General features: G+C 39.0%; 2 protein-coding genes across 10 annotated transcripts in view; one reads left to right on the top strand and one right to left on the bottom strand.

Moving 5' to 3' along the window:
- Nucleotides 1-204: 204 nt before the first annotated feature.
- Nucleotides 205-19,467, bottom strand: LARP7 (La ribonucleoprotein 7, transcriptional regulator). 5 transcript variants are annotated; one of them, XM_010340066.2, is made up of 13 exons: nt 19,289-19,467; nt 11,639-11,842; nt 10,128-10,228; nt 9,968-10,051; nt 9,682-9,846; nt 9,504-9,597; nt 9,084-9,434; nt 8,850-8,994; nt 6,988-7,145; nt 6,111-6,229; nt 3,403-3,562; nt 2,637-2,728; nt 205-538 (listed from the first exon to the last, which is right to left on the bottom strand). In XM_010340066.2, the coding sequence occupies exons 2-13, from the start codon at nt 11,838-11,840 to the stop codon at nt 458-460; spliced, it is 1,752 nt and encodes a 583-aa protein (XP_010338368.1). In that variant the 5' UTR covers nt 11,841-11,842; nt 19,289-19,467; the 3' UTR covers nt 205-457. The 5 variants fall into 5 exon arrangements, with proteins under 5 accessions (XP_010338368.1, XP_010338370.1, XP_010338369.1 ...); XM_010340068.2 differs by having other exon boundaries at nt 9,084-9,431; XM_010340067.2 differs by lacking the exon at nt 19,289-19,467 and adding an exon at nt 18,933-19,271.
- A 109-nt stretch (nt 19,468-19,576) lies between these two features.
- ZGRF1 (zinc finger GRF-type containing 1) overlaps nt 19,577-24,486 on the top strand; it is a 97,610-nt gene continuing 92,700 nt past the window's right edge. For 3 of the 5 annotated variants that reach the window (XM_074396578.1, XM_074396575.1, XM_074396579.1), the window contains exons 1-3: nt 19,577-19,677; nt 22,327-22,416; nt 23,876-23,956. In XM_074396578.1, coding sequence (XP_074252679.1) covers nt 22,393-22,416; nt 23,876-23,956 — 105 coding nt within the window. In that variant the 5' untranslated portion in view covers nt 19,577-19,677; nt 22,327-22,392. Of the gene's footprint in view, nt 19,718-22,326; nt 22,417-23,875; nt 23,957-24,486 lie in introns of all 5 variants that reach the window. The other 2 variants (XM_074396577.1, XM_074396576.1) reach the window with 2 other exon arrangements.

The following is a 24,486-nucleotide window of genomic DNA, read 5'->3' as shown; positions in this document are numbered from 1 at the left end:
AAAGTGGAATGAGTAAAATGAAATATTAAACATGTCTGTGTAAATCAACATGAAAAGGTACGAAGGTATTGCAAGTTACAAACTACTAAGTACAGTGAGAGTTCACTGTTAAACATTTTTCTAAAGTTTATATATATTCATGTAGTGTTATTTTTGCAATGTTTTGTTTTTAAAGTATAAAAACAAAATCAGCACATTTCCAAGTAATCTTCAAAACACATTTATTTACTAAATCACCTGACATCGACATCTAAGATAATTTCAACAAATACAATGTTTAAGAAAAAAATTGTGGTATATAACGTATTTGTCTTAAGAAAAAAGTCTTATTTACAAGTTGAGGAATAAAAGTATTTCTTTTAATTAAAAAAACATTCATTATGCAGTGCTACCATAATAAAAGTGAATATCCCAATAGCTCAAGTATCTAGTGAAGTATTAAGAGGTAAACATTTTTTCAGTCATATTCAGAAAATCTAATGTGTTTACTTGCTTGTTGAGTCTTCGCCAGTCTGATCTTTTCAGCTTTGGTGATTAACTATAGAGAAATAATCAGTAATTAGAATGTAGTGGATAACTTAAAAAAATAAAAAACAAACTATGACTAGAAAAAATTTCACAACTATGAGTTTGAATGAAATTTTTAAAAAGAGAAGATGTCCAGGCTCGGGGGTTCATGCCTGTAATCCCAGCACTTTGGGAAGCAGAGGCGAGTGGATCACTTGAGGTCGGGAGTTCAAGACCAGCCTGACCAACATAGAGAAACCCTGCCTCTACTAAAAATGCACAATTAGTCAGGCATGGTGGCACACTCCTGTAATCCCAGCTACTCAGGAGACTGAGGCAGGAGAATCACTTGAACCTGGGAGGCAGAGGTTGCAGTGAGCTGAGATTGTGCTATTGCACTCCAGCCTGGGCAAAAGTGAAACTCCATCTCAAACAAACAAAAACCAAACCAAACCAAACCAAATCAAAACAATGAGAAGACGACAAGTGAGACAATTACACTTAGGTCAAATCAATTACAAATCAATTCTTTTATTAAGACTATTTCCTATTTCTTACACCCTTACATAAATTATTGAATATTTTTAAGGAAGTCAAATGAAATTACACAGAAAAAAAAGAAAACTGTTTAAAAGGTCTAAAATATTCCAAAAGCTTCCTTGATTTAAAAATGAAGTTAAAATATTAAGCTTTGGAGTAAATGCAAATCTTTTTCTCTTAAAAATATAAATTCTAATGAGTATACATTTAAATAGTTTTAAAGTGTTTGGTGCCATATGGCCATTGGAAAGAATTCACTTTTAGATTAAACTAAAAACCTATTATTCATCAGTGAGGTGAATTAAAATCCAAAGATGTTTAGAACTCTATCATATCCATGTTGCTGTTCACAAATCTTATAAATTCTGCCTTTACCTGCTGGGTGTCAGTAATTTGTACAGAAAAGAAGTCAAATTTTTTTTTTTTTTTTTTTTTGAGACGAAGTTTCACTCTTGTTACCCAGGCTGGAGTGCAATGGCGCGATCTCGGCTCACCGCAACCTCCGCCTCCTGGGTTCAGGCAATTCTCCTGCCTCAGCCTCCTGAGTAGCTGGGATTACAGGCATGCGCCACCATGCCCAGCTGATTTTTTGTATTTTTAGTAGAGACGGGGTTTCACCATGTTGACCGGGATGGTCTCGATCTCTTGACCTCGTGATCCACCCGCCTCTGCCTCCCAAAGTGCTGGGATTACAGGCTTGAGCCACCGCGCCCCGCCCAGGAAATAGGACTTTTAAAGGGCTCATCTAACAAAAGGAAGTTCATCTTTTTCGTTTTTATTACACTTTTATAATATACATTTCTAAATTTTGACGACTATAGTTAATAGTAGGCATCAGGTACCCTACTTTGTTCCAGGAACTTTAAAATGTACTAACCTTTACATGTCTAATAATTTGTTTTAAAAATAAACTTGGTAGCTCACTAGCAACAATTATTATAAATTACCAGCATTTTTTTTGGTTATGAAACTTTTTTTTTTTTTTTTTTTTAAAAAGAGATAGGGTCTCACTATGTTGCCTAAGCTGGAATGCAGTGGCTATTTACAGGTGTGATTCCACTACTGATCAGACCAGTATCATTTTAAGAGACAGAAAACATTACTGAAAGAGGGGCTTGCTTTAAATTATTTATTTAAGCTTGTTTGTATTATCTACTGACTATCTTAGACAAAGAAGACTAAGCTTATCATTGCTATAGGGAAACACTATGCATAAAGTCTCTCAATCTTATCTGTGGAGCCTCAAATCTACATTCTAAATACACTGTGTTTTTACTAGTAATACTATCTCTGTATAATAATTTACCACCAAACCATAAGATAGGTATCAAGACTGTTAAAGTATATCACTTGTTAAAAAGAAAAACTGTACAATTATGTATCCTCGTGAGATAAATAATACAATTTCACACATTTTGAAATCTAGAAAAATGACTTTTCTCTCTCAACCTAAAACATAGTATATACTCAGTAAATCTTTGTTAGGTAATAGCAAAGCCAAGATTATTTTATGACTACCTAGTACTGACTTTGGCATTCAATGTAGAAGGAAAGCATAGTCTAAAAAAAAAAAAAAAGACATCAATTACCTTTTCAGTGCCTCTTTTCTTTTCCCGAGGCTGATTAAGTTTTGCCTGTCTATCAACCAAAATCTTCTGCCAATATCTTTGTTCGTGATCACCTTAAAAACAAACAAAAACTCTGATGGATTAAAAGAACATATCTAAAAACCATATTCAAGGCATTACATTCTCAATAACAGAACTAGGATAGTTGTTGGATTATATTTAATCCTACTTAATACATATTACAGAATAGAAAACAGATGATTAGTTTCACTGGGAGTGGTGGCTCACGCCTCTAATCCCAGCACTTTGGGAGGCAGAGGCGGGGAGATCACCTGAAGTCAGGAGTTGGAGAACAGCCTGGCCAACAGGGTGAAACCTCATCTCTACTAAAAATATAAAAATTGCCAGGTGTGGTGACTCACGCCTGTAATCCAAGCACTCTGGGAGGCTGAGGCGGGAGAACTGCTTGATCCACGAGGCAGAGGTTGCGGTGAGCCGAGATCACACCACTACACTCCAGCTTGGGCAATAAGAGCAAAACTCCATCTCAAAAAAAAAAAAAAATAGCCAGGCAAGATGATGCATGCCTGTAATCCCAGCTACTCGGGAGGCTGAGGCAGAAGAAGCTTGAACCTGGGAATCGGTTGCAGTGAGCTGAGACTGCATGACTGCACTCCAGCCTGAGTGACAGAGCAAGATTAAAAAAAAAAATTACTAGTTTCATTAGCCAAACTGAGAAAATATATTACCCACAATAAGGAAAAGAGAAACTTCTATGAAGTTTTACCAGAAAGGATCTCGAGTTTCCAGCAGTGTTTCTTGTTAATTTCTGTATATGCATTTATTACTGCTTGAGCATCCTCAGGAGTTTTAAATCTAGCATGGCATTCTGTATCTCCTTCCAGCAAATCAACATAAAGAACTTCTGAGATTGCTGCCAAAGTATCCTGCATTAGAGTTAAGTAGAAAGATTTAAAATAAAATAAAAAAAGTTTCACAATAATTCTAACACTATTCCAATGGTTATGCCAGAATATATTATGTAAATAAACCATTTTGTAGATTAATGAGCAAATATCCTATATCAAACATTTCTTATAAACCATGTTCTTAAAAATATATTTGAATAAAAAGGAAACCAATTAATGTTAACTCTAATAATTTATTTTCCTTTATTTTCTTTAAATCACATCCTTCAAATCTCAACTAGAATGGGACTATTCTATAAGGACAACAGATTTGTAGAGCAGAAAGTAGAAATACTGTCCCCAAACCCCTAAATCAGGAAGGGTTCACATCTGGGAGTAGTTAGTATAAGGAATAAAATTTAAAAAAAAAAGAAAAAAAAGGAATAAGGGAGAAGGTTTGTTTTTACTCACCTGCAGAAAATCACTATGACTTTAAAACATGTGTACAAATATTCAACTTTTAATAACAAATCATGAAAAAAAGTTTCACCAAACCTAAAAAAAAAATACTAGGTTTCCACATTGTTTAAGAGCTCTTACTTTCTGAAAAAAATACCAAAGTAACCTCTTCTAAACAATTTGTGGTCACCCAGCAAAGAAAACTTTTACCTACACTGCCTGCTGTGAGGGCAAATTAACCAGATTCCTGCATTCTTAATCAACTTTTTTTTTTTCCCAGCAGGTTTTACAGAGTACACAATGCATTTATGCAGGAATGTTACACTAATTCCCAGTTCATCAACTTCCATTCACAAAGCTGAAGAAATAACTGGAGATCCCTAAACAGGAGAAAAAAATATTATTTATCTTGCCTTCCTTGAGTTTTAACCTAAATTTTCAAGACACAACTAATTTAGATTACTTTCAGATGCTGAATTTTTAGATGTTTGAATTATGGAAAAGAATTGAGCAATATCTGGGAGTATTATTTCATCATAGAATAAGAAAAATTTATTAGTATATAATAAAGAATATATAATAAAATCTGTGAGTTTCTAGAAGCCAGGGACTAGATCTTAACTCATCTTAACATTCAGCAAACTATCAGGAAACAGGCATTTAGTAACTGTTTGCTGAATCAATTAAAAAAAAAAGAACTGCAGAGAAATATATTTGCTAGTCCTTCCAACTTCATCTAGTTATTTAGTATCAAGTTTAGATATAAAGCAAGTAAAAAATTCAGTATTAAATTGGTGAAATTTGACTGTGTTCACTAGCAGTAATGAGTTTTATAACTGACTTTTGAGCAGATTCAATTACTACAACTCAAAAGATATTTACTAAATATCCATTATAATGTCAGGCTAATCTCTTGATTTAAAACTCTTAGAATTTAAAACCCATAGATTGACAAATTAGCCTGGTAATCACATGGGCAAGTCACAGACAGCTGTAACCACCAGCAAAGCTCAGTTTTTGTTTCAGCAAAATGTAAGTAACTACTTAACTGGATTAATGCAGGGACTGACTTTATGATTTTGATGATCATAAATGATGAATTTGTAATTGATATAGAAGTTATTTAATAAATAACTTGATATAAATTGATATAGAAGTTATTTATAAAATAATAGAAGTTATTTAATAAGTGATTCCAAATAACACTGAGTAATTTTTGTATTAAAACTTCTGCAATCTGACTAACCACAGCAGCATTTACATCCCTCAATTTTCAGTGTTCTCCTGAATTGCAACCTGGTAACAGCAAACTGGGTTTGGCCAAATCCTTCACCAATATTGGAAAGAGAATCAAAATTTGTGTTTTAGTGACACCTACAAGATTGCAGGATACTTCTTATCTGCAGATTCAGATAAGGAGTTCTTACAGGTTAACAACCACCACAGTGATATTCAAGTTAAAACCTGTACTGATATGAGTCTATGTAAAATAAAAACAATATACTAAGTGATGATGAATATCAGTAAAATAAAATATTTAAAAGGATTCACATTTTAAAAGGGTGACAGGCAGGGTTGGTGTAAATAAAACATGGTACTCTCACACAAAAGTGTATGATTTCCTTAACAGAAAGAAGTATTGCTATCATTGTGGTATAAAAGGTATAGGAGATGGACTGTATAAAGTGAAAAAGGATTAAAAAACCTGTGTGTACAGCAATTCGTAGCATAGTTCTGTATTACAGAACTATGGATTTACTGGCAGTTGCATGCAACATTTTTATAGGTTTTTCATAAGTATTTTATACTTTTCTATAATTAAATTTTTAAAGATAATCAGCACATGGATAATACAAAAAAAATTGCTAATAAAAAGAAGCAAAAGTTATAATTTTCCTATAGAGAAGGATGTTTAAATTGTGCTTACTATAAAACTGATTCAGTGATGTCAGATTTTGCTTCAAAATTAAACCAGAGTTACCATGGAATCAAAATTGTACAGGTAGTTTACCATAGAGGTACAAATTCTAATTTAATTTGTTTTGTCTTCCATATTCAAAATATTATCACACAGGGAAGTTAATAAGAAAAGAAAGGAACAAATGCCCTAGGGGATCAAAATCATTACCCGGACTTGTTTCCTGCCAGGTAGAGGCTCTGTGCTAATGATCTTCACAATCACTCCACTCACGAACTGTGGTCCTGATGCATTAACTTTCTCCTGGGTGCGACACTCTTCACTGCTGTCTGTTGATTAGGAAAGGAAAAAGACCAGGACTTAATCTCTTACAATTAACAATTTAATACCTATGACGACCTTAGAATAATTTGAGGCAAATTTAAATAATTTAAAACATGTTTAATTTTAAAATAAGCAATTAAAGGCTATTTTATATGTCATACTGCTTACTTCAAAATACGATGAAATAAAATTCAGCAAGTTTTATTATTCTACATTCAAACTGTTACTGCTAGAAGAGCATCCATAAAGCCTTTAAAATAGCCCCTCTGAACACAGGAACAGCAAATTTTGACTCAAAAAAGTTAAAAATTGTTACAGGATACTGTATTTTAAATACATTATTATTAAAATGTGAACATTTATTTTCATAAGAAATGAGAATTTAAATGCATCCTAATTTTGAATTCCTAAGCATCTTGCTTTAACGTGTTCCTGCTTGTGGTTCATACTGCAGAACGAAATTACAGGTGAGAAACTACAATCTTCATTCCTGCAAACTTGCTCAATCTACACAGTCTACACTCATCTGATTAATAATGAAAACTGTAGAGAAAACTCGGGTTATTTAAAAAATTGTTAAAAATGAGCCTTTTAAATATTCTTATATCTAGAGTAAATCACACATCTGGATAACTTAGCAAATCAAGAATTGTTCTAATAATGACATGGAATAATCAAGTTTTTTAAAATTAAAGTTCATCCTGTAACAATTCAGAGATAGCATTTTCATATATATTATAATGCTGCCAAAACTATCAGTCACCTTTACTTTTTTCATTTTTTATTTCAGTCTTTTGAGGTACTCCACTGTCTGTTTCCATTTCTGACTCTGATTTTATTTGAGATATTGTTTTTTTTAAAGAAGCCATGCTAGCTTTTTGTAGTGCTAAATACTCTTTTTTCAAATCCATCCATTCGCTCCTGCAAGAAAAGAAACAAAATAGTGACAACAGATGACTAAATATAAAAAGTAAATATGGAAATATCTAAATAAATACATTCACAATGACTTGGAGCAACTCCTACCAACTTTACAGTTTCTTTAAACACAAATTAAAAATATTTCCTGGGTTCTACAGCCATTTAGCTGGCAAAAAGGCAAAGGGAGTTCCCTTCCCCCAAGATTCAGATTAAATGTTTTAAGACTGCCAATTAAATTTCTGAGTTGTCAAGTATTTTAATTTATGAAAGTACAATTTCAGTGTCAATTCCTTAATTAACTAGTAACATTGACTAGTATCAGTCACATCTGTGAGAAAAGTGAGAGATTAAACATTTGTTAAACTGCTTCCAATTTGAAAGATAACATTCCTTAGTATTTGCTTGAATAAGAAAGAAATTCTAAGCAGAACAAAACACCCCATGGAAGCAATTTATTTATTTACATACATTTAACATGTAGATGTTTCTTCAAACAGCTAGAGTTCCTCCAGACAGAAACACAATGCCTCTCAGCTCGGTGGGAGCACTTACTGTTGCCCTAATCTATGCCATCAAACAAGCAGATAGGAGATTTTTTTTTTTTTTTTAAAAAAAGAGGAAGATATCTTGTGGTAATGGTTTTAGCTGTTAACATTGACATCTGTATACTTAAAAAAAAAAAAAAGATCCAGACCCACCCAGGATCATACATTCTCTGAGAGCTGATACATTAAAATAACAAAAGGCTCTTGTAATGATTCTCTGAGATAAAAAGGCAAAAGGAATTCAGGAGTTAAGAATAGTATAAATAGAAGTGGCTGAAGTCCCTGCCTTTTACCCTTCTGGAGGAGAACAGGAATCCTTGAAAACTAATTTGGGAAGGTAAAGAAAATTTTTTTCTTCGAAAGGTATGTCATTTGGTTTTTCTCCAGCTTTAACTACTCTCAGGTCCAAAGAAGTTTTACGTGGGTGGGCTCCCTTCAACTTTAACATGGAAGTGCTTTCTGTGACTTTAAAAGTAAGTGCTTCCATGTTTTAGTAGGAGTGAATCCAACTTATTTCTCCAAAATAGAGCATGCTAACCTCATTCTATTATAGAGGTTGAAGGGATCCCCTTTGCTTTAACATGGGGGTACCTGCTGTGTGAAACAAAAGTAAGTGCTTCCATGTTTCAGTGGAGGTGTCTCCAAGCCAGCACACCTTTTAATTGTTTTGTTGCTATATTTTAAGGTTATTTAGCTTTTGTTACAGGTTAAAGGATTCTAAGTTGGACCAAGACTGGGCTCCCCACCACTTAAACGTGGATGTACTTGCTTTGAAACGAAAGAAGTAAGTGCTTCCATGTTTTGGTGATGGTAAGTCTTCCTTTTACATTTTTATAAGCTTTTTAGGAAAGAACTTAATTGTATTAATTGTTTCTTCTATATTTGAGCTTCACTTTGTATTTTAAAGTCTGTTAAGGGACCCTCCTCTACTTTAACATGGAGGCACTTGCTGTGACATGACAAAAATAAGTGCTTCCATGTTTGAGTGTGGTGGTTCCTACATCAGCGACTGTGTTAATGCCCACTTTGTGTGCAGTTCATGGCTACAGGCCATTACTGTTGCTAATATGCAACTCTGTTGAACAAAATTGGAATTGCACTTTAGCAATGGTGATGGATTGTTAAGCCAACGACAGCAGAATTTAAACCGAAGACTTACTTTGATAGCACTCTTAATGGTATAACTTCTTCTCCCATTTTATGTCTCTCTTTATGTTTTTTCTTGTGTTTTCTTTTTGTTTTTAAGAGAGAGCTATCCTTTAGATCTCCAGTATCCTTTTCCTCTTCAGTAGAGATTTCTATATCTTGAAATAAAAAAAGTCAGTTAAGACATCGAGCTGTGAAGTGGGTGAATAGAAGCTTAATTTATCTAATTAAAACCTTGGAGATTTACCTCTATTTTCTCTGGAGACTTCTGAAGCTTCCTTAACCATGTCTTTCTGAGTAATTTTCTTTATTTTTGATCGTGGAGCTAGGGATTCTGCATCTTCAGAGCCACTTCTCTTCCTCTTCCCTGTTCTGGCTTCAGGTAAGCTGGATACTTCAACTTTATCCCGTTTTTTCTTTTTCTTTGAAGGCTGCTTTTGGGTTTCAGGAGACTCTAGATCAGAGCCCTCAGATGTGGGTCTGGATCTTTTCATTTTACTGACGCTGGTGTTGCTTGTGTCCATGTTTTCCTCTTTGGCTTGGACATTGTCTTCCTTCTTAATTCGGCCTTTCTTCTTCTTTTTCTTTTTCTTTTCTTCTGTAAAAATGCCATCATTAGTTTCATCATACTGCAACTACATCTATTTAAATATTGAAAAATACTCACCTACAACTCTTAAGGCTGGAATGGGCTTATTTTTCACTGTTTTAGGAAATATGCCAGGTTTTCTTGGTGCTTCTTCTGGTGGGTTGTTAAGAAACTGAAATGATTGCAAAAAAGTTTTAGTATTTTGATACTTGTTATTATATTTTCTTTTTTTTTCCTTTTTAGGATCTGGACCTACCTCAATTGCTTTTGCTGCTTGTTCTTTTGTTTCAAATTCTACAAATGCAAATCCTTTTGGATCTCCAGTAGACTTATAATGTGGTATACTTATATAAACCACATTGCCACATTTCCCAAAGACCCTTTCAATCCAACTGTGATTAACATTTTTGGGAAGTAACTCCTAGGATAAATTAGAAGCAACATTAGTTTTTCACAATCCTTATTTTCAGAATGTCAATAAATTTTCATTTTAACTATGCTTCTATGTCGGTTTCTGACTGGGGATCTGGACCCTTGCTTACCACATACACAGTGCGCTCATCCTCATCCTTTGGTCTTTCCCCCAGAGGTTTTTTTCTCCTGATTCTGGTGCCTTCCAAATCAAGCTTTAAAACAGTACATTACATTAATAAAACTATAATTAGGGGATATAATAAAACTGCAGTCATTCTTAATTCTTACCTCTACAACAGCTGAACTTCTCAATGCTCTGGCAATTAACTTCCCATCAGTAGTCAATTTTTTCATTTTGTTAAATGACACAAGTAGTGATATATCAACATCTAATGAAAATGAAAACAATGATAGTGTTAGTATATCAACAGGTTTAACCTGCCCCTCAGGCTGGACATGGTGGCTAAAGCCTATAATTATAGCACTTTCAGAGGCTGAGGCGGGTAGATTTCCTGAAGTTAGGAGTTGAAGACTAGCCTGGCCAACCTGGTGAAATCCCAACTCTACTAAAAATATAAAAAATTAGTTGGGTGCAGCGGCAAGTGCCTGTAATCCCAGCTACTCTGGAGGCTGAGGTAAAGGAACTGGTTGAACCTGGGAGGTGGAGGCTGCCATGAGATCACACCACGGTACTCCAGCCTGGGAGACAGGGATACTTCATGTAGGAAAAACAACCCCCTCTGTGCCATTTAGCATTATTAATTAGTATTGTGTGAGGGGGTATTAGGTATAAGGTCCAAAATGGTATTGCATATTTGGCAGGCCTAAAATGTCACATTTTAGTGTATGTAATTGGATATTAAGATTTAAACAAATTATTGCTTAGCAATATCTAGACATTCTAAGGATATCTGGATCCCATTCTCTTACTAAAAATGCCAGAAAAAAAAATTAGCTGGCATGGTGATGTCTGCCTGTTGTCCCAGCTATTGGGGAGGCTGATGTTGGAGGATTGCCTGAGTGGAGCTGAGGGGCTGGAGATGGGGGGCAGAGGTTGGAATGAGTAGACAAGGAGTCTGTGCATTCCAGCCTAAGGAAAAAAGATAGATCTTGCCTCAAAAAAGTTTTTAAGAAAGTGAAACAAAAAATGACATTAAGCTAGGTGAAATGCCTTACTATATGAAGTAAGTATAGCACTGTCATCTCCAGTTACACATGATAAATAATTACTGAAGCAATTAAATTTCAAAATACTTAAAAAGATAAGCTTTGATTTGAAATTGCTAATTTAATATAGCCTAAACTCTTACCAAGAGTCTAACTATTTAGAAGACTGTCATTCACTAAATAAAAATTAAGACAGATTGTAAGAAACATTTGCAGAAATGAATATATACACTATAGAATACACGATTTTAGGCTGGGCATGGTGGCTCATGCCTGTAATCCCAGTACTTTGGGAGGCCAAGGCAGGCAGATCACAAAGTCAGAAGTTCGAGACCAGCCTGGCCAACCGTGAAACCCCATCTCTACTAAAAATACAAAATTTAGCTAGGCATGGTGGCGTGCGCCTGTAGTCCCTACTAGGGAAGCTGAGGCAAGAGGATCGCTAGAACCTGGGAGGCGGAGGTTGCATGACCTAAGACTGCACCACTACACTCCAGCCTGGGCAACAGAGCAGGACTCCGTGTCAAAGAAAAAAAAAAAAAAGGAAAAAAAAAAAAGAATATCCTACTTTATAAGTAAATTCAGAGGCAACCATTATCTAAAAGTTGGTTCCTTTACTGAAGCAAACTTACATCCATCTCTAGATTTTTCTATCTGTTCTCGAAGAAATCTATCCTTGTGAAGATTTGCATCCCCAAACCAGAAGTCCACTTGCTTAGCAATATCTGCAAGCACCTGTTTAACTCGTGACCGTTTCTTTTTTTCAACTTCTTTTTTCTTTTCAGTGCTTTCTTCTTCCATTATCTTTTCTTGATTTTCACTTTCAGTTTCCATTCCTGTGCATTACAGGAAAAAGAGGTAAATACTTAAATCAGCAAAACAGCTAATATAGTTTAATTTAGAGTAGCCTTTAATTGTCTGAGAGAATCATTTGGCTGTCAGAAGACAAAAGGAAAATTTATTTTTACATTTAATAATTTAAGTTATAAAATAATTTACCTCCTATGTTAGAAATCATGGCTTTAGTTTTTTTGCACCTTTTAAAATGCAGGGCCGCCGGGTGTGGTGGCTCAAGCCTGTAATCCCAGCACTTTGGGAGGCTGAGGCGGGCGGATCACGAGGTCAAGAGATCGAGACCGTCCTGGTCAACATGGTGAAACCCCATCTCTACTAAAAATACAAAAAATTAGCTGGGCATGGTGGCACGTGCCTGTAATCCCAGCTACTCAGGAGGCTGAGGCAGGAAAATTGCCTGAACCCAGGAGGTGGAGGTTGCGGTGAGCCGAGATCGCGCCATTGCACTCCAGCCTGGGTAACAAGAGCGAAACTCCGTCTCAAAAAGAAAAAAAAAATAAATAAATAAAATAAAATGCAGGGCCAGATTATTCTAGTATAATATAACAATTACACCGTTATCTCACTAAACTGTACTTTTAAGCCAGTAAATGAAAAGTGCATTAAGGAAACTGGATACTTTCCATCACAACAACCACCCTCCCCCGCCAAATAAGTTTTATTCCCTTTTTTTTCTTTCTTTTTTTTTGAAATGGAATTTCACTCTTGTTGCCCAGGCTGGAGTGCAATGGTATGATCTTGGCTCACTGTCACTTCCGTCTCCTGGGTTCAAGCAGTTCTCCAGTTTCAGCCTCCTGTGTAGCTGGGAATTACAGGCACCCACCACTACCCCCGGCTAACTTTTGATATTTTTGGTAGAGACAGGGTTTCACGATGTTGGCCAGGCTGGTCTGGAACTCCTGACCTCAGGTGACCTGACCGCCTTGGCCTCCCAAAGTGCTGGGATTACAGGCATTAGCCAGTGTGCCCGGCCTATTCAGATTTTTAATACTATAACCTTTATGGGACAAAATAAAAATAAACTGATTATTGATTTTGATTTTTAAAATGTTAATTTATACTTTCTAGAGGCAGAATTCAACTGGTAAGCTATAGAAATCAGCCTTTCCTTTTTTCTTTCCATGTTTATTTATTGGGCAGCAATTTATTTATTTATTTATTTATTTATTTATTTATTTATTTTTTTTGAGACGGAGTTTCGCCCTTGTTACCCAGGCTGGAGTGCAATGGCGCGATCTCGGCTCACCGCAACCTCCGCCTCCTGGGCTCAGGCAATTCTCCTGCCTCAGCCTCCTGAGTAGCTGCGATTACAGGCACGTGCCACCATGCCCAGCTAATTTTTTGCACTTTTAGTAGAGACGGGGTTTCACCATGTTGACCAGGATGGTCTCGATCTCTCGACCTCGTGATCCACCCGCCTCGGCCTCCCAAAGTGCTGGGATTACAGGCTTGAGCCACCGCGCCCGGCTATTTATTTTTATTTATTTATTTTTAATCTTTTTTTTTTTTTTTTTTTTTTAGACGGGTTTCACCATGTTTGTCAGGCTGGTCTTGAACTCTCGACCTCAGGTAATCCGCCTGCCTTGGCCTCCAAAATGCTTGGATTATAGGCGTTAGCCACCACGCCCAACCTCCTTGGCAGCAATTTCTAACCCCCTCCTTCCTCAAGTTACTTTGTGTATCTGTATCTCTTCTCCTTTGCTTTGTCAGCTCCAGTCATACTGTCCTTCTTGTACTTCCTGAAGCTTACCCAGGTCTAAACCTGTTCTCCCTGAAACACATATCCCCAGAGATAACACAGCTAGCTCTCCTACCTCCTCAAGTGTCTATTTAAAGGTCACCTCACTGAGGTCTTCTCCCACAACCATATTTTAATAATGCAAATTTCTGGACACATGCACGGTAACTTTCATGTCTTATTTTTGTCTATAGCATTTATCATCTAACATTACTACAATTACTATGCAATTTATTTTATTTCCTAGAATGTAAGAGCAATGAAATCAGAGATTTTTGTCTGTTTTGTTTACTGATAGATTGTCAGTTCCTGCTACAACAGTCCCTTAAAAATCTGTTGAATAAATTGTGCCTAGATTTTGTTGAATGAATTGAATCACTAGAGGTATATGAGCAAAGGATTAATATCAGGTCTGGAATAATACAGCCTGCTTGAGAATAACCTCAGTCTCCCATAATACAGTCTTCTTGGAAACTGGAGAGACTTAACGGTGAGTGTTGTATCTGTTTCCCGTGGTGCACCTGGTTTGAAGCAGCTATTGAATGGCATGGAGGCCTTATACCTATGTGACTGGAACAGATTGACAGGCAAAAGGTGTTAAAGCTTTTATGTGTTAAAAGTATCCTAAACACACCTTGGTCCTTATCTAGGGAAGCCATACATGCCTCTTGTGGGTAAATGGGAGAAAAAAGAAGTGAATCTGGGTAATTGCTAGATACAATGGCTTGGTCTCTGCTGGGATGAAGAAGCTATACCTACTCTATCTTTTGCCTTGTATCTTTCTTTGGTAAACATAGTATTTGAATCTCTTGAGTCTGACTGCTGATTAGAATCTCTAACTGCCTCAGTGATTTTGCTGATAGTAACAGAAATCATGTGTTTCAAAGTGATATTCGGTAAGAGGGGCCAAAGCCCTTAATGCATTTCACCTCAAATCTCCAACTAAACATGCATTCTCATCAACAGAAGGACATTTTAGCATTTTAGAACAGGCTTCAGTAGATCAGTCAAGCACCAATTCTGAAGATATACAAGTAATATCATATTTAGGTGATGGTAATTTATGACACAAAACACAGCTACAGGTCAGAATAATATTAAAAAAAGAAAAAGAAAAGAAAAACAATCAGGTGTCATTAAGTACCACATAACCACGTTCTTCACCTAATGGTCTTACTTCAACCCATTCTGTCAGGCTTTCCTCTGCACCATTCTAGAGAAACTGCAAAGTCCTCAATGAGCTCCACTGTCTACTTGACCTCTCAGCAGCAAATGCAGTTGGTAACTTCCTCCTTGACAATACTTTCTTCAGCTGGGCATGGTGGCTCACACCTGTAATCCCAGCACTTTGGGAGGCTGACTACAGATGCCTGCCACCATGCCTGGCTAATTTTGTATTTTTAGTAGAGATGGGGTTTCACCATGTTAGTCAGGCTGGCCTTGAACTCCTGACCTCAGGTGATTCACCCACCTTGGCCTCCTTCAACTTATTTAAGGATGCCATATTCCACCAAATTAACCAATCAAGCTATTGATTGGCTGTGTGGATAAAAATCATACCTATGTAATAGAGTTGTTAGCATTAGCCACAATAATGAAAATAAAGCACTTCAAATTGCTGATACATAGAACACAATAAGTAACCATTATTCTATCCAATGTGTTGTTAAATTTTATCAGTTTGAGCCAGGTGCGGTGGCTCAAGCCTGTAATCCCAGCAGTTTGGGAGGCCGAGGCGGGTGGATCACGAGGTCAAGAGATCGAGACCATCCTGGTCAACGTGGTGAAACCCTGTCTCTACTAAAAATACAAAAATTAGCTGGGCGTGGTGGCGCCTGCCTGTAATCCCAGCTACTCAGGAGGCTGAGGCAGGAGAATTGCTTGAAAATTGCTTGAACCCAGGAGGCGGAGGTTGCGGTGAGCCGAGATTGCGCCACTGCACTCCAGCCTGGGTAACAAGAGCGAAACTCCGTCTCAAAAAAAAAAAAAAAAAATCTCATCAGTTTGACTTTTGAAAAGGCTCTCATCTCCATCCAGTGTTTTCTACAACTACTGTCACTAGAATATGGCAATAGTTTATAAACTGTTCTGTAAGGCATCTATTTGCAACAGGAGCCTATGTATAACCCATCTAAAACACAGACGTGGTTTTGTGATGCTTATGTCAAAACATGCAACATTAGAAATTCCTTAGCATCTTCCTGTAACATAATACACAGTTTAAGAAAACATTGCTAAAAAAAAAGTAACATTTAACTGGACTAAAAGTTACTGTGTAACAACACCAGTTACTTTATATACATTTTTGTAAATCCTCACAATCCCACTAGGCAGCAGTTTCTTCCTTTTTTTTTTTTTTAAGGCAGAGTCTTGCTCTGTCACCCAGGGTGGAGAACAGTGGCACAATCTCAGCACACTACAACCTCCGCCTCTGGGATGCATGGCTAATTTTTGTATTTTTAGTAGAGACAGGGTGCCATGTTGGTCAGGCTGGTTCTTCCATCTTCTTAATATAAAGAATCAAAGGTTAAGTGACTTGGTCAAAGCTAGCTAAGTAAGCTGTCTCAGGTATGTTTGATCCCAGATTGTCTACCTTTTGATTGAATTTCCTGCAATTTATCACCATGGATTCTATGTTCTGACTCAGGAATTCTTTTTTTTTTTTTTTTTTTCAGGCAGAGTTTTGCTTTTGTTTCCCAGGCTGGAGTGCAATGGTGCGATCTCGGCTCACCGCAACCTCCGCCTCCTGGGTTCAGGCAATTCTCCTGCCTCAGCCTCCTGAGTAGCTGGGATTACAGGCACGCACCAACATGCCCAGCTAATTTTTTGTATTTTTAGTAGAGATGGGGTTTCACCATGTTGACCAGGATGGTCTTGATTTCTTGACCTTGTGATCCACCCAGCTCGGCCTCCCAAAGTACTGGGATTACAGGCTTGAGCCACTGCGCCCGACCAGGAAGTCTTTTTTTAAAACAATTTTTTTATAAAGACGAGGTTTCACCATGTTGGTCAGGCTGGTCTTGAACTCCTGACCTCAGGTGATTCGCCCGCCTTGGCCTCCAAAGTGTTTGGATTACAGGCGTGAGCCACCATGCCCGGCTTGACTCAGGAATTCTTTTTTTTTTTGAGACGTAGTTTAGCTCTTGTTACCCAGGCTGGAGTGCAATGGCATGATCTCGGCTCACCACAACCTCCGCCTCCTGGGTTCAGGCAATTCTCCTGCCTCAGCCTCCTGAGTAGCTGGGATTACAGGCATGCACCACCATATCCAGCTAACTTTTTTTGTATTTTTAGTAGAGACAGGGTTTCACCACGTTGACCAGGATGGTCTCGATCTCTTGACCTTGTGACCCACCTGCCTCGGCCTCCCAAAGTGCTGGGATTACAGGCTTGAGCCACCACGCCCGGCCCCGACTCAGGAATTCTTAACCTGAAGTCCACGCAACTTTGGACAAGAATTCTTGGGCGCTCCATTAAACTGTTAAATGATACATTTTAAAGATAAGGTAAAACAAAGAGTCTTGTACAAATGTAAAATGAATTCATGGTAAAGATTTAAGCACAGTCATGGGTTGCTTAACGACAGGGACACATTCTTAGAAATGCAGTCAGGTGATTGTGTAAGTACGTTACAGAGCGTGCAGTTATTCTATGATGTATTCACACAAACCTAGGGAGTATCAGCTACTACACACTTACAAATTTTATGAGACCACTGTCACACATGTGGTCTGTTGGTATGTGGTGCCTGACTGTAAACGAGGAAACCAGTTAAATGTTAAAAACCAGTTCAGGCTGGCCGTGGTGGCTCACAGCTATAATCCCAGTACTTTGGGAGGTCGAGGTGGGTGATCACCTGAGGTAGGAGTTCAAGACCAGTAGGACCAACATGGAGAAACCCCATCTCTACTAAAAATATAAAAATTAGCTGGGCGTGATGGCGCATGCCTATAATCCCAGCTACTGAGGAGGCAGAGGCAGGAGAATCGCTTGAATCCAAGAGGCGGAGGTTGCGGTGAGCCGAGATTTTGAGATTGCACTCCAGTCTGGGCAAACAAGAGCAAAACTCTGTCAAAAAAAAAAAAAAAAAAAAGGCAGGTACATAATCAGAAACGTTGAAATAAGTATCAATACTGGTAAGGACAATAATTAATTGCATCTTTACTGGACAAACCTAATTTCCATATTGCTTTCTACAAGTTGAACAGTTGTAAAACAGTTAAAAGATTATACATAGATAACCTGGAAAAGTGAGCCTGACACCAAGACATTTGTGTGTATGTGTGTTTGCTATTTAAAAGTATTTAGTAATTTTTTCTGAGGAAATTATACGGATTCTTGCTGTTGTCATCCAGGCGGGAGTGCAATGGTGCGATCTCAGCTCACTGAAACCTCTGCCTCCCGGGTTTCAGCAATTCTCCTGCTTCCGCCTCCCAAGTAGCTGAGATTACAGGTGCCTGTCACCACACCCCCAGCTAATTTTTGTATTTTTACAAAAGATACAGGATTTCGCCATGTTGGCCAGGCTGGTCTTGAACTCCTGACCTCAGGTGGTCCACCAGCCTCGGCCTCCCAAAATGCTGGGATTACAGGCGTAAGTCACCGTGCCTGGCCTAAAATGTTTATTTTGTTCTGAGATGGAGCCTTGCTCTGTCGCCCAGGCTGAAGTGCAGAGGCACGACCTCGGCTCACTGTAATCTTTGCTTCCTGGGCTCAAGAGATTCTCCTACCTCAGCCTCCTGAGTAGCTGAGACTACAGGCATGCATCACCACTCTTCGCTAATTCTAGGGTTTTTAGTAAAGACGGTGTTTTGCTATATTGACCAGGGTGGTCTCAAACTCCTGTGATCCGCCCACCTTGGTCTCCCAAAGTGCAGTGATTACAGGTGTCAGCCACCGTGTCAAGCCTCGCAAAATGTTTTAACAGGTGAACATGTACGTTTTCCTAAGAAACTAATCCATAACGTTTACTATGTTTTCAAAAGTGTGCCAAAACCAGGTTAAGAATCATTGGTCTAGTCACTGCCTACAATTCAAATCCTTCAACACTCAGTGGCCTGCGTCTTTTACCTTGTCTGAATCTTCTCATCTCAATTTCCTTATTACATTTTTAAGACCCAGGTTAAATGGCAGCTTACTCTTTGAGGTCTTCCACCACGTGTTCTCTAATTAATTGCCTCATTTGTTTTCTCTAAGTTTCTTTACTAACGCACTCTGTATAACGTATCTAGCATTTATTGTTAGTTCCCTTCCATAACTGGACTTTTAACTCTTTGAGGACGATGGCAGAGTCCTGCAAAAGAAGATGATAATTTTAGAATACATATCCTCACGTTCGTTATCCTCTGGCAGCCATAGCTCAGCTCCAATTTGCGAAATAAGGCACTCTCTTTACCGACTACTGCTTCTGTCGGCATCCGTACTTCCGCACGGACGCCGTCATTTTCTGGGCGCGCCCCAAACCTCCCCACGCAGGGTCCCTAAGCGCCCCCACTCTCTGACAACGGGAACTACAAATGCTGCCGGAGGACTTCGGCGCGTGCGCATAGAGAACTTGGCCAAGGAGCAGGAGAGCGCGTGAAGGGGGCGGGGTAAGGACAACAGATGAAAGAGTAGACCGCGAGAAAAAGGACGGATTTATTTAGAGTTCGCGCAAGCTCAGCGACCCTACAGGCCGCCTGCAACTTACTCCGTTCAACTCCCAAAATACAGGGTCAAGTACTGCGGCCTTCAGTCCTTTCAGTCTCCTGATCCCGACAGTCTTGGTTACTTTCGCGTCATAGGACAAGCGACAACGTTCTCCGGTCCCAGTCGAGAAAGACGGGCCCCGAGGCCGTGCGCGCGCCACCTACGTCACAGGCGAGGTGGTTCCGGGAGGGCGGGGCATCGGAGAGCGCGGCCGGCTGAGGGGCTCGAAGCCGAGGAAGAACATGATTGGCGGGTTGAAAGTGGCGGGTTTTGGCTGAGACAGAGGTGGGCGGGCTAAATCTTGGGTCCTCATCTGCTGCGGTCCCGCGTTAATGACGTCACGTCGTTTCGCGGGAGAAATTCGAAAGTGGATTTTGTGGAATTTGACAGGTGAGGTAAAGTGTTTCTTGGGATTTCCTAGGAATGGAAGGTAAATAGGCAGGGAGACTTAGGGGATTTGGGGCTAAGGGACGAAAGACTCTACTCCATAAGAGAACCGGGAGGGATACTATTTGGAATCAGGATTATGGTGGTCGCAGCTGCTCGAACTGCTTGTAAAAAGCTCTTCTTCACCGCTTTTCCCAGGGCCTGCTTTGTAGTTTAGAGTGTGTATGAGGACCAAAGAGGGTTTTGCTGTTTGTATTTAGGACCGAGAAAGGATCAAGTCTCCATTGTCATTTGGTGACACAGGATTATGGTTATTAGAATCTTAGAAAATGAGATGTGGATTTCCCTTTTTTTTTGAGACTGAGTCTCGCTCTCTGGAGTGCAGTGGCGCGATCTTGGCTAACTGCAAAACCTCCACTTTCAGGGTTCAACCAATTCTCTGCCTCCGCCTTCCGAGCAGCTGGGATTACAGGTTCCTGCCACCACACCCAGCCAATTTTTGTATTTTAATAGACACGAGGTTTCACCATGTTGGCCAGGCTGGTCTCGAACTCCTGACCTCAGGTGATCTACCTGCCTTGGCCTCCCAAAGCGCTGGCATTACAGGCATGAGCCACCGTGCCCGGCCTGCACTTCACTCATTAATTGCATTAGTGCGCCCTCATCAGTCTTATCAGTTCCTGTTTGGGAAGACCTTCATTGGCTTTCCTTTGACTAATAGTTATTTTAGCTTACAACTTAGACTTTGCTTCCTTGAAGAAGGCTTGTTTGATGATCCACACCAAGCCAGGTGCCCTTCCTGTGCTTATTCCTGCCATGTTTTATTAAAATTACTGTTTATCACCCTGCCATACTGAAATTCCTTGAGATGAAGGATGGAGATTCCATTTAAATATTTTAGCCTAGCATAATGTCTGGCACGTCTGAATAAATGTATATAACTTATAAATAATATGTAAGTGGCATATTTTATATGTCTAAAGGAGGAACTGAACTGAAATTACAAATGATAGCTTTATTGAACCCTTCTAGGTTTTTAAGGTTTGTATTCTCAAACTTTTTTTTTTTTTTTTTTTTTTTTTGAGATGGAGTTTCGCTCTTGTTACCCAGGCTGGAGTGCAATGGGGCAATCTCGGCTCACCGCAACCTCCGCCTCCTGGGTTCAGGCAATTCTCCTGCCTCAGCCTCCTGAGTAGCTGGGATTACAGGCACACGCCACCATGCCCAGCTAATTTTTGTATTTTTAGTAGAGACGGGGTTTCACCATGTTGACCAGGATGGTCTCGATCTCTTGACCTCGTGATCCACCCGCCTCAGCCTCCCAAAGTGCCGGGATTACAGGCATGAGCCACCGTGCCCGGCTGTATTCTCAAACTTGAGTGTCCATCACCATCACTTGGAGGGCTTCTTAAAATACAGACTGTTGGGCCCCCAAGCCTAGACTTTCTGATTTAATAGGTCCCCTCCTTCCTTCCTTCCTTCCCTCCCTCCTTTTCCCCCTTCCCCCCTCCTTCCTTCCTTCCTCCCTTCCTTCCTTCCTTCCTCCCTTCCTTCCTTCCCTCTTCCCCCTCCTTCCCCCCTCCTTCCCCCCTCCTTCCCCCCTCCTTCCCCCCTCCTTCCCCCCTCCTTCCCCCCTCCTTCCCTCCTTCCCTCTTTCCTTCCCTCCTTCCCTCCTTCCCTCCCTCCTTCCCTCCCTCCTTCCCTCCCTCCTTCCCCCCCTCCTTCCCTCCCTCCTTCCCTCCTTCCTTCCCTCCTTCCTTCCTTGTTGCCCAAGCTGGAGTGCAATGGTGTGATCTTGGCTGACTACAACCTCCGCCTCCCAAGTAGCTAGATTGCAGGCATGCGCCACCACGCCTGGCTAATTTTTGTACTTTTGGTAGAAACAGGGTTTCACCATGTTAGCCAGGCTGGTCTGAACTCCTGATCTCAGATGATCTGCCCACCTCGGCCTCTCAAAGTGCTGGGATTACAGGCATGAGCCAGATGATACTGTTGGTCCAGGGGTCACATCTTTAGCACCACTTTAGGAACAAAAAAAAGAAAGTATGTTTCTTTGGCATTTCTGTTTACTTCTTCAGGTCCTCATCAGTGATTTTAGATTTCCAAATTTGCCCATAATAACAATTTTGTCCAATAGCATAGCATAACTACAGTAACTGTTACAACAGTGTTGGAAAGATTTTTCCTTGCAGAGGTACTATATAATATATATTTGGTGCTAGATAACTGTGGCATATTGATGTAAGATGTGAAAGGAAAAATTTAAAACACAAGGGGGCCATCTTGTGGTGGCTATAGCAATTAAGAAAACTATAAAATTAAATTTGGCCTATAAGGAACCAAGCGTGGAGGACAAATTCGTGTTTTCTGATACATATTATGGCACCTGGAAAAATGTTTGCAGACTACGAATTAGTTTGTATATTTTACTTAGTTTTTTCTTGTGAAAAAATTCTTGTTTCATAGCATTATATCACTTTTACTGTGTCCTCAGTGATAGATAATTTTATTACAACTCTGTTTCCCTTCGTAGTTAGGTAGTCTTGGAATTCATTGATTCATGTCTGTCTGTGGTCAAGAGTTTATTGAGAAAAATTATATTTGATACTTTAAAAAAATCAAGGTTGATAGTTTAGTCATTTTTAATTTTAGGTGGTATAAATAGTTGAATAACTACTTCCTATTTTCTGGACCCAGCGGTTTATAACTTCAGAAGAAATGATGGAAAGCCAAGAATTTATTGTAAGTTTTACCATTTTTCACAGTTAAAATGCCCTTCCTCTCTTCCGTTCTTCCTTCTTTCTTTTAAAAGTGCTTCACAAACATCTTGCTGTATTGCCAGATTTAGCAAAAACAAAACAAAAAACAGGCTACTAAGTTAAATTTGAATTTCAGATAAACAATGCATACGTTTTTTGGCATAAGGATGTCCCAAATATTGCACTGTGTTTTATCTGGCAACCCTATCTGTTACCTGCTATTTATATTTGTTACACAAAATCATCACTTTTCAGCCTTTTGGCTAAGATTAAGTATTAGAAAAAGTCCTTTGTAACCTATTCTTTGGAAGTGTAAGACCAGGAAACAATTTCTTCTCTTAAAGAACTGGCATGCCTCTTCTGTACAGATCATTGGTTCTCACATTATTGGGTCTTAGGACTCTTTAACACTCTAGACAATTATTGACCCCAAAGAACTTGTTTATGTAGGTCTGTTGATGTTTTTCATACTAGAAATAAGTTAAAGCAGACATGTAAAAAGTATTTATGATTTGACTTAATAGAAGACAACTAGAGTCTCATATTTGTTTCTACATTCAGGTTGCAATTGAATCTTGCAATATTGCATATACATAATCCTGGGAAGCTTCATTTTGCAACCCTGAAGGAGTGAGGATGAAAAGACAGCATGGTGAAAATAGTTTTCACCTCATAGACATCTGTAAACGTTTTGGAGACCTCCAGGAGTCTCGGACCAAACTTTGAGAACTGCACAGATTATGAGTGCTATGTAACTCAGTAATTTTTTCCCTTTTCACTGATGACTAGGGAGCTCAAATTATTTTCAGTGCTCATTTATATTTTTGTTTCTTCCTTGGCTTTTCCTCTCCTTTCTTCCTTCCCCTTTCTTTTCCTCCCTTATTCCCTCCCTCTTCTTCTCCTTACCTCTCTCCTTTCCTTCCCTTTTTCTTTCTTTTTTTTTTTTTTTGAGACGGAGTTTCGCTCTTGTTACCCAGGCTGGAGTGCAATGGCGCGACCTTGGCTCACCGCTACTTCTGCCTTCTGGGTTCAGGCAATTTTTCTGCCTCAGCCTCCTGAGTAGCTGGGATTACAGGCACGCGCCACCATGCCCAGCTAATTTTTTGTATTTTTAGTAGAGACGGGGTTTCACCATGTTGACCAGGATGGTCTTGATCTCTCGACCTCGTGATCCACCCGCCTCGGCCTCCCAAAGTGCTGAGATTACAGGCTTGAGCCACCGCGCCTGGCCTCCTTCCCTTTTTCTTTCATTTAATTAATGTTTAATGTTATTGTCATATCTGTGCTTCTATTTTTAAAATTTAATAAATTGATATGGGTGTATATGCCTTTTTTTGATGAAAGGTGCCTGAAATATATTTCATATGTAGGAAGGATATATGAAATATATAACATTGAATATATATAATGGAAACCACTTTTTGTGTGCTTTTGGAAATAAGGTCCTATATACTCATCAGAAGATGAAGAAGTCAAAAGTGTGGCAAGATGGAATTCTGAAGATCACTCACTTAGGAAACAAAGTGAGTACAAAGCAGTTGACTGCAGAGTGTAAGAGTGAGGTTCTCTATTTTTGATTGAATATTTTAAAACCTGTATGTGATAAAATGTCAAATATATCCATACACTGAAATCATGTGAAAACAGATTTTCAAATGATCACCATATCACAGTGGCTAATTTGTGCATTATAAAAATCGTTCATTAATTACCTCCTGAAAAAGGGAAAAAAAAAATAGTTCACTAGGCCAGGCGCAGTGGCTCATGCCTGTAATTTTAGCACTATGGGAGGCTGAGGCAGGAGAATCACCTGAGGTTAGGAGTTCGAGACCAGCCTAGCCAACGTGGTGAAACTCCGTCTCTGCTAAAAATACAAATATTAGCTGGGTGTGGTGTGTATGCCTGTGATCCTAGCTACTCGGGAGGCTGAGGAGTTGCTTGAACGCAGGAGGCGGAGGTTGCAGTGAGCTGAGATTGCACTACTGCACTCCAGCCTGGGCAACAAAGTGAGGATCCATCTCAAAAAAAAAAAAAAAAAACGTTCACTAATAGA

The sequence above is a fragment of the Saimiri boliviensis genome, chromosome 3, assembly GCF_048565385.1.
Source record: "Saimiri boliviensis isolate mSaiBol1 chromosome 3, mSaiBol1.pri, whole genome shotgun sequence".
Classification (NCBI taxonomy): Eukaryota; Metazoa; Chordata; class Mammalia; order Primates; family Cebidae; genus Saimiri; species Saimiri boliviensis.
The sequence above is the reverse complement of the archived record's forward strand: the minus strand, read 5'-3'. Positions and strand labels throughout refer to the sequence as shown.

Bases quoted from the DNA above. Each gene is read 5' to 3' on its own strand.
- LARP7 (XM_010340066.2), bottom strand. From the start codon at position 11,840: ATGGAAACTGAAAGTGAAAATCAAGAAAAGATAATGGAAGAAGAAAGC. The intron at 10,052-10,127 runs GTAAGAATTAAG...ACTGTTTTAAAG, and splicing joins GAAGTTCAGCTGTTGTAGAG to CTTGATTTGGAAGGCACCAG. The intron at 9,598-9,681 runs GTAGGTCCAGAT...CAATCATTTCAG, and splicing joins AAGCAGCAAAAGCAATTGAG to TTTCTTAACAACCCACCAGA.